Consider the following 14,596-nt stretch of genomic DNA (forward strand, 5'->3'; position numbering starts at 1 on the left):
AGCCCAGGACTCTGGGATCATGATCGGAGCCGAAGGCAGACGCTTAATGACTGAGCCACCCAGGCGCCCCTCCACTATCCTTGTCTTGCTTCAGAGAGAGTATGACGTGTCTCTTTCTAGTCATGTATTATTGCGGTTTTCTAGTCTTTTATTATTGAGTATCTGTTAACTGTTCTCACCAAGGACACATGCTATATAAAGCCAAAGAGAAATGTAGAGTAGAGCTATTAAATGTTAGGGGATCAGTAAAACAGTCATTATAAATCTCTATTATTGGTGCTAATGAAACATTTCCGATACAACCAACTTTCTTGCTCCCTCTGATCCCCCGGGTAAGTACTGTCCCGAAGTTGATATAGATCATTTCCATATATGCTTCTGTACCTTTATGACAGATGAGTATTGAGAAACAATATGTGCTGTTTTTATAGTTGACACAGATCCTATCTTCTATATACCCTTTCTTTTTTAAATTAAACTTTGTTTTTGAGGTTTATTGTGTTGATAAAAGAGGACCTGATTTGTTCACCGTAACTAATTTATGTGGACTATAGTGTGCGTGGAGCCCCTGCAGCTGTGTGACACAGCTGTTATTTGTAGTCTGTTACTCACCAATATGAAGAAGGCATTCGTTGCTACAGTGAACATCTGTGTACATGTGTCCTTATGCAAATAGGAAGGTGGGGTTTTGTTGTTGTTGTTTGTTTTCTGTTTTTGTTTTTGTTTTTCTGGAAGTGGGTTGTTTGGATAGATACCTGGACTGGAATTGCTGGGTTATACACTTATCTTGCCAAATTACTCTCAGAAACAGCTTGTGACGCACAGTGTTGTGTTGGATAACACCTACTACTGTTTGAATGTTTGTTTATGTGTTGTCTGGATCTCTGCAGTAGGATGCCAGCTTAACAATGGGTTTTGTCTCTTTTGTTCTCTTCTTGGCCTGGCTTAGAACAGGTACTTAATAAATATTTGTTAAGTGAATGGGTATTTTATGTATTTCATCTTCTCAAAGCTGTGGGATAGGTAAACCAGATAAATAGACTGTGATGGCCATTTTCCAGTGCTGGTTGTTAGATGAGCAACTGAAACAGTCCAACTGACATTTTTGGATTACACTTGCAGATCCTAATAATAGGATTTCTTGTCTCTTGATTTTGTCCAAACCTGTTTTAATGTTAGGATTTACAGTTTTTCTAAAAGTTAAGTTCTTCAAAGTCAGAATCTGACAAAATTAGCTTTCCAACTCTCAAATGTTTATTAACTACCAGGATACATCTAGCACTCCGAAATTAAAAAAAAAAAATTCGAGGAGTTAAGGCGAAAAGTGGTTTTAGCTGGTAGATGTGAGGTTTACATTTTTGTGTACTTTATGGCACTTGGTACTTGGCATATGGATGAGGCACCATTGATGTTTGTGGAATGAGAATAAGCTCATTCACTCTGGCTTTCTCCACGGGAGAGCTGTGGGCAATAAACAGTTAATTAGAAAAAGCCAAAGCAGAAGACCTGCAGAATGTCTGTGCCCTAGTCACCCCTAGTCGGCTGCTTTTCCAGAAGGCAGCAGGCCGTGTGTTCAGAGCTCAGGCAAGATGAGAAAAAGGTCCAGGGGGAGGTCTTGGTGATCAGAGTTACTTAGTGAAATAGTGGAAGCAGAGCCCCTGTGAAGTAAAACAAGCCCCTGGGGCACCTGGCTCACTCAGACTGTGGAGCATGTGACTCTTGATCTCGGCGTTGTAAGTTCGAGCCCCACGTTAGGTGTGGAGATTGCTTAAAAAAATAAAATAAAATCTTAAAAAAAAAGAAAAGAAAAACAAGCACCCAAACTTTGGACCTTAGAATGTATCTACTTTCCTTAGAGCCTAGTCAAGAAAGAGAGTATATTAGGACCCTAGTGGTGGTGATAGTAGAGTGTCTCCTATCTTATGGCTTAAGTAACAAATGGGAAGCAAAGGGATTTACTATAGACCGGGCACTGAGCCCAGCACTATCTTTATAGGGGTTATCTCATCAGCCCTCGCTCACCCCCTTACACGGGTGGTAGTATCCACATTTTACAGGTAGTTAGTTACTTAGCTACCAAGTTCCTAGAGCTGGGAATTTGAACCTAGGCCTACTTTACTGAAAGCTCTGCTCCTTCCCAAGGCCAGTTTTCCCTTGGAGCAGAAGGAAGTGAAGGCCTGACTTGTCCAACATATGCAAGAAGTTGAAAAAAGAAAAGGCTCCTAGAAATAAATATGCTAGGTTCTGTCAGGCCTGTCTCTCAGCAGCCATCGGACTTAAGCAGCTGTCTCTCTTGCCCTGGAGTTGATCAGTTTCAGGAATTTGGTTTGCTTGGATTTCATGAATTTTATTCAAGCTTGGGCCTTGGGGTGTGCATCTGGAAAGTTTCATTATTCCAGTTCTCTTTGTTGGAGGAATGAAGGCCTGGTGCCTGCCTAGAGAATTATATTGTAATGTCAGGGTTTTTTGCTGATTAAATGATTTCCTGTAGTCTGATTGAGTTTCTCTCCCATGCTAGTCTCCTTGTCTGGTTTCTTGCTGTGGTTTATGATCACCATAAGATGGTGCTGCCACTTTGCACTCAGCTGTAGGGAAAGGCTTGGGGAGAAACACCTACTGCATGGAGGCAGACAAGTGCAGGGTCTCAGGAGCAGTCATGTAGGAGCTGTTGCTTTAGGGTGTCTTATTGCTTTCCTTCTGTGGTGGGCATTTTTCAGGACTCCAGGAGAGGTTGGGTAGGGCTCACATAGAGCCAGGCAGGCTATTTCCCTTTGCTGTGTGGTCTGGATCCTTTTGGTATAGAATAAATGGTGGCAGTAGGGAAGAAACACATACAATGGCTTTCCACGCCATCCAGAGCCCCTTGGGTTGTGCTGTTGTCTCATCTGTCAGACACTGTACTAAAAATTGGGGTGGGCGAATCCCATTGACATAACGGGGTGATTTTTGAATCCAACTTTTAAGACTTTAATTCAGACTTCCTGCCCTACTGCAACTTGAGTAAAAACCATCTGGGCCTCATTTTAGCAACTTCCTCTCTTACTTCCAATAGCCCAGTGTTATCTGTTTGAGCTTTCGGCCCATGTGCGTCTAGTTGACAATTCAGAACAGTGGGTATCTTCCTGTTTTACTTAATTGAGGACAGACTCATCCCTGCTGCAGTTAGAATGTAGTATAACATGGGGCTTTGCCACTTACTAGCTGTGTAGCCCCAAGCAAGTTAATCAACTTTCTTAAACCTCCGTTTCTTTACCTGTAAAATAGTAATTTTGACCTCATATGGTTGCCGACAGAATGAAATGAGGTGATGCATGCATAGCTTAGCACAGTGCTTGGCACATAACAAATGCTGAAAAGAATGTTAGCCGGCGGCATCAGTAATTACTGTTGAACATTTGTGCCAACTATTGTTCACAGAGGTGGAGCATCTCTGTTTAATTGGAAGCCGTATCCTTTTTTACAGAGCTTCCGCACACGATACTCAAAACCGTTTCCGAGGGTCTCCTCTGTGTCGTTGGCTAACAGAATTAACAGATCTCTCTGCTCTCTCTCTCTCTCTCTTCTGTCTTTCTCTCTTAGGGGGAAGGCAAGGAGGAGGGAAACATGCTATAGGAGGTTAGATCTTTAAAGCCTGTTGTCTTAACTGTGAGGAGTAAGCTCCGGTCTCTCTTCAGCTTTAATTTGTTTAAAATAATTTTATTATTTCTGACCTGAAAAATTTGAACATATATGTACCTTGCTTGATATTTTCTTTTGGACATCCTGGCACAACAATTTGAAATCTCTTCCCTTTCAGGGTCTGGGGGCAGCGATAATGGCAGCATTCCCTGGCCTGGTTCTTCTTGGCCCTTCCCTGCCCGGCTGGTAGCAGCAGGCTGGTTTGCTTTCCCCTCTTCCTCCTCCTCCTTCCTTCACGTTACCTTCTTCCATGGCCTCTCTCCTTTCCCCTCCCTTTTCCCTTTACTCTTACATCCCACCCCCTCCTCCTCACCCTCCGTAGGTTTTCCCCTCCCCTGGTTTCTAGCTCCTTTTTGCTTTCTGTTTGTGTTTCTGAGGGCAGTGCTCCAATTACCTCATATTTGGAGAGAGGAAGCTGCAGCCAATCCGGTTTCTGTCTGCTTTTAGGTCAAGTGATTTCTGAACTGCAGTGAGATGCTTTGAATTTGTCTTGTTGCAGCTCTGAGCCTGTAAGATGGCTGTCTGAATCGGCAGCGGCTGGGAGAGACAGAGAGGCGGGGAGGGAGGGAGAAAGAATTGGAGGGATTGCCGGCATAGTGCATGTTTTTAAATGTGCATCGAATCCGATGAAGCCAACGTTGGGATTTCTCTGGGATACCAGGACTGGCTTAGCTGCGTTTTTGATGAGATTAGGAGAGGAAGGCGATGGGAAATTCACTGGGCTGTGTTAAGGAGCCGAAAGAATCACTAGCTATTCCTGAGAAGGCTCCCATATCTCCTAAGAAAAGGGTTCGGTTCAAAAGGAAGTGGAGGGGGAAGAAAACCCCTACTCCAGAGGTGTCTCATGAGGAAGAACGCTTGGAAGGAACCAGAGTCATTGAAGAGACGGAAACCCAACCGAAGTTAACAGTGAGTCTCCAAAAGGAGGAAGGAGCAGGAGGGGTAGAGCATCCCCGCCCAGACATTTCACTGCCTCGGAACTCGGCCCCCAGCTCAGGGGTGGGCGACCAGGGGATGATCGTGCAGGTGAAGGAGAGATTCCAAGGGGAGATCCAGACTGCTCACCTTTTGTTAGAGAATGAGTCATCGGTTGCCGGAGGGGTCTGGGATTCCCTGGAAGAGGGGATGACTGTCATCGCTCACCTGCTAGATAACCCAGCGGAAAGGAACTGTGAGAAGTCAGTGAGCCAGCTGGTGGAATTTCCGAGGCCAGCATCGTGCAGCAGCAGGGCTGTGCTGCTGGCTTTGCAAGGGGAGACTGCAGGGGGGAAAGGAGGGGCTCCGCTTGGACTTCGGAGCAGCACTTTCCCCAGGACGGACCACCCTGCCATCGCAGGGGCTCAAGACCACCTTTCAGAGGGCTGGCGTGTGGGGGCAGGAACCACGGCTCTTGGCAGTGCCCCTCACACAGGTTCCTGGATTGCAGAGCCTTCTGTTCCTTCACCCCCGCTGGACCCGTCGAGAGGCCACAGACGCACAGAAGCCCCCCACATGGGTCGAGTGCCCCCCCAGGGTCTTAGACTGCCTACTTCTCAGAGTGATTTATCCATCAGCGGCAGGACTGTGAGCATTTTGCCCTCCTCCTCTGGCTATGGCAGTGACGGGCCACATTTACATGGGGTCCAACCTAGAGACACAGAACCTGAAAAGAGCTCCACATCCTTCTCGGAAGAGGATGGCACCCTTTCTTTGGAGGCAAGTCACACCCCATTGTGGGGTGTGGAGGAGGCGGGTGGGCTACGTTCACGTTTGGATTTCTGGCCCTCAAACTTGTTAAAGTGGAGTGTGCTAAACAGTGAGGATCTTGGTGCTTCTTCTCAAGCTTACCCGTGCTGCGTACCGAGAGTTAATGACTGGGTTTGGCAAACGGAGTCTATTTCAGGTCTGCCCCTTGATGCTTGAACCCAAGTCTTTTGTTGTCTCTGGGGAATCCCTGATTCCGGGTAACCACGCAGCGTAATTGCTCAAGCTATCTGGTGGAGTTATCTTTCAACGTGCAGTGCTAGGTAGCACTTAACTTTCTCAGGCAGGTCTGTTTATCAGCTTCTCTGCTGCAGGGAGTTGTGGTGTAGTAGAAAGGACGAGGGGAGGCCTGGCTGCATCTCCTAAGTGAGGGTGGAAGGCGTGGAGGGTGTTGAAGGGGTTCGGGGTGGGACAGTTCTCACCAACGTGATTGTTCTTCCCTAGAGAGTGATGTTCTTATGAGCTGATGTAATCCTACTCCTGCGGGGACACTGCTAATGACAACACCCCTCCAATATTCGCACAGGTGGAGAGGGCTGATCCTCCTTTGGTTCCTAACTCAAGCATCAGAGGAGAGGCACACAGAATTATCTGGAGATTAATCCAGAGAGGGGGGTTAGGTAGTTTGAAGGTTCAAGGCTAGAAAAAGTTTGTGTTCTGACTGGACTTGTTTATGACTTTAACAAGTTTTTGTTTGTGTGGTATATATTGAGGCATAGGTGGCCGTGGTGAATGTGGTGGGTGCTGTGAATGCTTTTTAGGTCTAGGAGCAGGTAGCCATTCAAGAGATCTGGACACTGAGGGAGGAAGAGGACCCAGCCCAGGGTCTGGCATGTAAGTGTGTAATTGTGTGGGTGACTGAAGTTTTATTTATTTATTTTTTTAAGATTTTTATTTATTTATTTGACAGAGAGAGACACAGCGAGAGAGGGAACACAGGCAGGGGGAGTAGGAGAGGGAGAAGCAGGCTTCCCGCCGAGCAGGGAGCTCGATTCGGGGCTCGATCCCAGGACCCTGGGATCATGACCTGAGCCGAAGGCAGACGCTTAACGACTGAGCCACCCAGGCGCCCCTGACTGAAGTTTTAAATCACCAGTGATTGAAGAACTTTTGTTGGCATGTCAGCTTCTGCAGCAGAAGAAATAAAAACTTTAGGAAACGAGAGCAGCAAAAGGTGGGATATGAAGTAGGGCATTTTCCTTGCTCTGGCTGTGGCCACCTGCCCTGGTGTTTGCAGAGTAGGGATGTGGCCTATGTATGGTGGTGCCCCGTTACCACCTGACAGCATGAGGCCGAGTAGAGACACAGTCTCTTGTGCTTGATCTGTGCTTAAAATGTCCTCTGTGGGGATGAATTTGCTCCACGGATAGGCTCATGTCAGTGCCCTTTGTTATTGCAGAGTTTAGAAACTCCCAACAGCTAGAGGGACATGTGGCCATTGAAAATACTTATCATATGGTTGGGCAAGAGGCCCCGGTAGGTAGAGAATGTGTGTGGTGGTGGGGTGGGTGGGGGGAGAGAAATTGGGAAGGAAAGCAGTGGAGGCTGCTGGGGTGGAGTGTATGAGTATTTGAGCTCTTATCTTTGTTTGGAATGGATGCAGAGCAGGTTTGCTGAACTGATTGCTCTTTTGATACCATTGGCATTGAAGTTTGGAGGCACCATAATGTTTTAGGAAACATGCTTATAATTGAGCGTGAGATTGTCAGAAAGTTTGGAGTGTCAAATTTTAAGGAACTCCTAGTGGAAATCAATTCTAGATAATGGACCATAGGTGACCATGGCACTTTTAGTCTGGAATCTCCACACTGAGAAGGGGAGGGCCCGAACAACCCTGTGCAGAGTCTTAAGGAAAAGGTTGGTAGGAGAAACCTTTCGGGCCATGATCTGTAGTTCAACAGTATTGATAGCAGTGTGATTCTTTGGCTGTTCAGTATGAGTCAAATTGGTGTGTGGTGTTTTCTGGGCACACCCCCCCCACCCTTTCAGAGCAGACACAGACAGACCACTCAGTTATAGCCCAGGCTGAAAAACTCAGTGACTGAGTGTCAGCTCAGATGGCTGATAACATTTTTTTTTTTAAGATTTTATTTATTTATTTGACAGAGAGACACAGCGAGAGAGGGAACACAAGCAGGGGGAGTGGGAGAGGGAGAAGCAGGCTTCCCACAGAGCAGGGAGCCCGATGCGGGGCTTGATCCCAGGACCCTGGGATCATGACCTGAGCCGAAGGCAGACGCTTAACGACTGAGCCACCCAGGCGCCCCGGCTGATAACATTTCTGAGGCTCCGTGTCCATCATGTGAGGCAGGGACCACAGACTGAGCACCCTGTGTCACAGATAAGAAGTAACTTCTCAACATTTAGTCCCTTCAGAATTAAAGTCCTTTAGGCCAAGAGGCCTGAAACCCTCACTGGTTCCGACAGGAACTGTCTTGAGGGAGCTGCTCCCTTACCAGCAGGCTGTTCCCAGGCCTCCAGGACAGCAGCAGCCAGGGAGACAGGCCTCCTGTAGCATGTGGGTTGTGACTCGAGGCGGGAGCATGTGACAGGAGTGGGGTTCCGTCTGTGGAGTGTGGGAGCCGTGGGAGGGCACGCGGTCAGAAGGGCAGTGCTGCTGCTCACACTCCAGCACCTCCCTGAAGGCCCGGCAGCCGGCAGTTCCACGGAGTTGATTTTGTGGTTGCTCTTTGGCGCTTGTTTTGCTTTTAATAATGTCAGAGTAGTAACCCTCCTCCGGGAGCAATTCAGGTTCCAGAGTGCTGTCTGTCGTTGGCGGAACTCAGGCCGCATCGTCTCTCCCGTTGATCCGCCCAGGGTGTGTTGTCGGGCTTGGGACCAGGCTGTGGCGCGACAAACTTGGCAGTGGGTTTTGTTTCTTTTCAGGATAGAGAGAAATGGGAACTGATTCTGATTCTTGCTGAGTGTGGGGTTTAGATAGGAGAAGACAAATGGTCTACCTTCCTGTTCACCTGCGATAGTTGATACTTCCCTTGTCAGGAAGTAGTTAACGCCGAGATAGGCTGACAGGGACCAGCTAATAGAAATGGTTTTCAGAATAAGTGGACTGGGATTTGGAGCTGGGTGGGAGTGTCAGGCACAGACCTTCTCTCAGGAGGGCTCCCTCCCCCCAGCTGCCATCAATACCCACAATACCTGGCTTACTGGAACAAGGAAAATTACTGAAAATCCCTTCCCCCTCCCTGGCCTGGCTCCCATGCCAGTCTCCTGTCCACACTGTCAGAGGGTTCTGTCGAGTGAAGAATCTGGCTGTATACCAGTGTCCTTGCCACTGTGTCCCCACAGTGAATAGTAAGATAACATTGGGGGCTAGGAGTGATGAGAAGGAAATTGGTTGGTATATTATTTTCTGGGCTCAGCCTTTTCAGTTTACAAGTATCCCTTTCCCATTTCTCCTCTTTAATTATAGGGAGTTGTTTTACTAATACTGGCTTTGTATTGCAAGAAGAAAGCAAAATTAATCAGATGATCCTGTTAGATGAATGTAGCAGTTAAAGTCAAAGCTAGAGCTTTATTTAGGAAAGGGCTTTTTTCTTTTTCAAAGTATTATTTCTAAAGAATCATCATGAATTTTTAAGTATAACATGGTGGTATGGTTATGTTAAAAGGCGTCCTCATGATTTAGGGACACCTGGCTGGCTCAGTCAGTAGAACATGTGACTCCTCATCTCAGGGTTAAGTTCAAGTCTCATGTTGGGTATAGAGATTACTTCAAAATTAAATTAAAAAAAAAAAGCCTTTCTTATTGGGGTGTCTGGCTGGCTCAGTCGATAAGAGCATGCAACTTTTGATCCTGGGGTTCTAAGTTTGAGCCCCATGATGGGTGTAGAGAGTACTTTAACCAGTCTTCATGTTTCAGAGATGCTTACTGAAGTGTTTATGGAAGAAATGCCATGTGTGTGGGTTTGCTTCATAATAACAGGGGAGGGTGAAGTGGGCGGAGTGCAGATGAAACAAGATTAGCTATGAGTTGAAATGGTTGAAACTGGGTGACAGGTACCTAGGAGGAGTTCATTACGGTATTCAGTTTCTTTTTGCATGTATTTGAAATTTTCCATTTCAAATGGAAAGTTAAGAAAAATAGTGGTAATTATTGTATAATGCATATTCTGAAAAAGGATTAATATTCAGAATCTGTGAAATGTAGTGGAGCCAGATTGGCAGAGTTTGAATTCCAGCTCTGCTACTTACTAGCAGTGGACCTTGGGGCGACTTACTTCTCTGTGATATAATTTCTTCATTTGTAAATTGAGGATAAGAGTGGTATATACCTTGTAGAGTTGTGAGAATTTTATGAATTAGCACAATAAATGCCAGTTATTAGTATTAGTATTTAAAGAATCCCTACCAAATAAGAAAAAGGCAAACACCCTCGTAGGAAAATAGGGGAAAACCCAGGAATAAGCAATTCACAAAAAAGGAAACCCAGATGCCTCATACACATGCCTTTCCCACTAGTAATCAAAGATATAAATATCAAAACAAGTTAGCCTTTTAAACCCATCAGAAAATAAGAAGTCTAAAAATCCCAAGTGCAGATGAGGGTGTAGCGTGATGGAAAATCTCTTCGCCCCCTGTGTGTGGAAGTGATATACCAAGTGGAACTGGTATTCGGAGAGCAGTTTACCAACAGTTAGTAGAATTGAAGGATGCCCATACTTTATGACCTAGGATTTCCATTCTAGTCATATTCCCTCGAGAGCTCTCCAAGACTCTGAATTTGAATGCTGAAAGCAGCACCCCTTGACAGTTACCTAACTCGGGTGTTGGTAATAAACACAGCTGCCTTTAGAGCCCTCTAACTAGCCAGGCATTTGTTACGAACGACAGCACCTGCCCTCACCTACTCCTTGGATGGAAGTTTTCAGTCCGATGCCGTCCCTGTCGTGGGATGAGGTCAGCTAGAAACTTCAAGACGTGAGAATCAAGTCTATTTGCTCACTATATCTAGTCCCATTCCCTGAGACTTATATAGACTTACAAAGTCTAAACTCTGGGGCCTCGCCTTCCAACCCTCTATCATCTATCTAACCTTCTCTCCTGTGTCAGTTTTCCCTTTGAACCTACTTAACAGGTCAACCCCTCACCCTTCTATTCCAGTTTCAACTTATTTCAACTTCCAGTCTTTGTTTACATCCACTTTCTACCTAGAATTCTTTTCTTCTTTCTCTTTGTCTATTCTAAAACATCCTTCAAGGGTAAGTTTAAATCATACTTGTGTAAGTGTGATTTTTTTTATCACTCTAACCCATACTAATTTTTCATTCTGCTGAGATCCTCTGCTGGATATTACTAGTTACTCTCTTACGGCTGCTTCTTTGGGGCCTTCAGCATAACTCTTTCATGGGACTTACCACATAAGGTACATGCAAGGTAAGATTTTTTTTCCCTCCAGAAACTAGCCTTCAGAAAAGAGGGATTCTCTTTTTATTTATTTATTTATTTATTTATTTATTTATTTATTTATTTATTTATTTATTTATTTGACAGAGAGAGAGATAGCGAGAGCAGGAACACAAGCAGGGGGAGTGGGAGAGGGAGAAGCAGGCTTCCTGCCGAGCAAGGAGCCCGATGTGGGACTCGATCCCAGAACCCTGGGATCATGACCTGAGCCGAAGGCAGACGCTTAACGACTGAGCCACCCAGGCGCCCAAAGAGGGATTCTCTTTATATTTGACTTTTTATAAAGTTTTTCTTGTTATTGGGCTCCCAGTGAAATTATAGTCAGTTCATGAAAAAGGATGAATGAATTTGTGTCACCATCTGCTAGTTCAGTTGATATCAACTTTCATAGAGATCAACCCACATAACTGGTTAGACAAAAAACCTAAGAAAGTTTTAGTTAATATTGTTTTTGAGAATATAAGTGTCCTAATTTGAAGTGTTGAATGTATTGTATATAGTAAGTCTTAATCACATTAAAAACTTAAAAAAATCATTCACATCACTTACAGAAAACACACAGCAAGTGTTCACATTATGGAAACCATAAATAAATACCAATAGAATGAATGAATGGAGGGAAAAAAACCTAATTCAGTGTAATGCAACTGGATTCCTGTGGCTGGGGATAAAATCTTCAGTGACAACATGGATCCAGAAAAGTGCTATTGTATCTCAGAAATCTTATTAAGAAATGTAGATGATGTTTTCTAAGAATATTCACTCAAAAAGTAGCTTTAGTTTTTTTTTTTAAGTAGCTTTATTGATGAAAAAGACATTGATGCCAAAGATGCATGTGAAGAGTTTGAATAACATGATTTTATGAAATGTAAAAATAGAAAATGCATTAATTCAATTTTTTAAAAAGTTGTTATTTAAATTCCAGTTATCATACAATGTAATATTAGATTCAACACTTCCATACACCTGGTGCTCATCGCAGCAAGTGGCATTAACTAAATTAATGCATTAGATAACCTGCTTAATTTTAAAGGTGTATATGTGTAAATAAATTTCTAAAACTTTATATATTCAAGAGAACCACAAAGCTTCCTTTCTCCATTCCTCTCTTCCATCCATCTGTTATCATTTGGAAAAATTGGGGAGGGCCTTGTATTTGGGATAGTCTTTCTTTAGCCAGATAGGGCAACTATCACCTAAATTCTTTCAAGGCAGTCATGTCTGTTTTTTTTATTTCCCTCTTTTCACCTGGCTAACTTCTGCTTATATCTTGAAACTCAGCATAAATGTCATCTCAGAGAGCTTCCTTGGCAATGCTAGTTTGGGTTACTTGTTCACCTCTGTCACAGCGTTGATCCCTCTGTGTGTCCTATTGCTAAATTGCTTGGGTTTGAGGCCCAAGTGATTGTCAAGAAACAACAGAAGGAATAATTGGTGTTTGACTTTTTTTTTTAAGATGGTATTTTTTTTTTTTTTTTTTAAGTAATCTCTACCGCCAACAGGGGGCTCGAACTTGCTCACAACTGATCAAGAGTCAGTGCTCTACCAGCTGAGCCAGCCAGGCACCCCAGTGTTTGACTTTTTTATTTTGAGATACCAAGAACTTAACCATAGCTCCTAGAATAGAGGGGTTGTCAAAGAAATAACAGAATGAATAAATAGTGTTGGACTTTTTTTGTTGTTCTCCATGGTGCCTGGAATAATGTTAGGCACGGATGAGATGTTGTTCAATAAATACTTATTGAATTACTAGGAACACGTTATGTTTTTAAATACACTTCAGAGAAGGGATTAATCAGGGCTTGGAAAGTGTGGGTTGAAAGAGAATTCAGGGCACTACTGGGTGGCTCAGTCATTGGGCGTCTGCCTTCGGCTCAGGTCGTGATCCCAGGGTCCTGGGATCGAGCCCCGCATCAGGCTCACTGCTCAGCAGGAAGCCTGCTTCTCCCTCTCCCACTCCCCCTGCTCGTGTTCCCTCTCTCGCTGTCTTTCTCTGTTAAATAAATAAATAAAATCTAAAAAAAAAAAAAAGAAAGAATTCAGGTAGACCTGCATAGTCTCTGGGATGGTATTGAAGCTGTCCTCCTCTCCAGATGGCTTCTTTTTAAAAATCCAGATGAGACAGGGCACCTGGATGGTGTGGTCAGTTGGTTGTCTGACTCTTGGTTTCACCTCGGGTCATGATCTCAGAGTTATGAGATCGAGCCCCGTGGCAGGCTCCACACTCGGTGCAGAGTCTGCTGAAGTATCTCTCTGCCCCTCCCCTTGCTTGCTCGTGCTCGCTCACTCTTTCTCTCTAAAATAAATAAATAAATAAATCTTTAAAATAAAATAAAATAAAAATCCAGATGAGGGAGAAAGCTCCCTGACACTGAAGCCGGGTTTCTGCATTTGGGAGATTAAGGTAGAAGCGTCTGCATAGCCCAAGGACAGCGCTGTGCACATCACATGTGAACGTTCCATGAAGAGATGGGCAAAAGCCCAATTTAATTACTGAGATGGTTGTGATGATAATCCCATTTTTCTCATCCAGTTCACAGTCTAGGAAGGGCCCGAATCCAAACAGGGTATTTTTCCTTTCCCTGAGGGATCCAGATATTTCCCTGTCTCATTATAGCTGTGTGGAAAATCTGAAGTAAGCTGTTCATTGAACTATTTTCGGTGTAATACACAAGATAACTGTGATTGGCAGATAGGATGCCACCAGAGATTGACTGTAGTTGTATTAGACATATGATGCCAACTAATTAAGTGGAAATTTTTTTTGAATAAAGAACCCAAATACTCAGATTTCCTCTTGCTTATTCAAATTCTATCCCTTTTCGCTTCAGCATATCCTCTTCCTGACAGTGTTTTCACCTTAATACGTATGTGAGGCGGCTGTTGGCAGTGCTGGGATCTGTCGGTGGTGGGTGGTATCTAGCCACTGACATAAGCATCTCAAAGTATTAAGGAGAAGTGGAATAGAATTGTTACTGGGGGGGCTATTTTCACCAGAGTCACAGGATGATGGCTTGGGTACCGTGATCCATTGTTGGGCCCTCCGCTTTGCAACTCTGTATGTTGTTTTTTCAGCGTACTTGGAGTTGACGGAGTTTTAAAGGATTGACTCACAGTGGTCATACTTGCTAGAGATTAACTGATGTAAATTAATTAATTTACAATATGAGTTATTAACTGCCAAGTGGTACAGTATTTGAACTGACCACTCAGTGCATTTTGTTGCTTTAGGACAGACTGTTGAGTGAACGTGGAATCAGAGCAGAGAGACGGTGGGTAGAGAGGATAGATTTGTAGGGTGATCTTACTAACTGGCATCATCCAAGTTTGGCAGCCTGATTTCTCCTGTAGAAATGCACCTGTCAAGGGGACGAGAATCCCGGATAGACCTGGTTAGACCACCGTTTTGCCATCACAGTCTTGGAGGCAACACGTATTGATTTTCCTTTTCTAGACTCCATGCAGGCTACCCATACTCTTTTGTTCCCATAGTCTTTCTTCAGACACTTTAGTAATATTTAGTAGTCTTCAGCTTTCTTGTATACTTAATGGAGTGTTAAAGTTCCTGGCCCTGTGGTTTTCTGAATTTAGAGTATCTTCACCAGATACTTAATCTTATCTACCAGGAGTTGAGTTTGTAAATTGTATTCAGAGACTTGGAAATGCCTTGTTGACTGCCCCCCTTGTACTGACCACCAGAGAGGATACTCCTTTCACAGTGCCACACTGATGGAGACAGCTGAGAGACAGG

General features: G+C 44.3%; 1 protein-coding gene across 21 annotated transcripts in view; it reads left to right on the forward strand.

Annotated features, from left to right (window-relative positions):
- Positions 1 to 14,596, forward strand: part of MACF1 (microtubule actin crosslinking factor 1) — a 338,282-nt gene that overhangs the window by 156,537 nt on the left and 167,149 nt on the right. For 2 of the 21 annotated variants that reach the window (XM_081818139.1, XM_081818142.1), the window contains exon 1: positions 4,356 to 5,373. The exons of 11 other annotated variants lie outside the window; for them this stretch is intronic. In XM_081818139.1, coding sequence (XP_081674265.1) covers positions 4,384 to 5,373 — 990 coding nt within the window. In that variant the 5' untranslated portion in view covers positions 4,356 to 4,383. Of the gene's footprint in view, positions 1 to 4,350; positions 5,374 to 14,596 lie in introns of those variants that run through there. 8 more of the 21 variants (XM_081818148.1, XM_081818141.1, XM_081818140.1 and 5 more) reach the window with 8 other exon arrangements.

The sequence above is a fragment of the Leptonychotes weddellii genome, chromosome 4 (genome assembly GCF_054177405.1).
Source record: "Leptonychotes weddellii isolate Sample4059 chromosome 4, ASM5417740v2, whole genome shotgun sequence".
Lineage (NCBI taxonomy): Eukaryota > Metazoa > Chordata > Mammalia > Carnivora > Phocidae > Leptonychotes > Leptonychotes weddellii.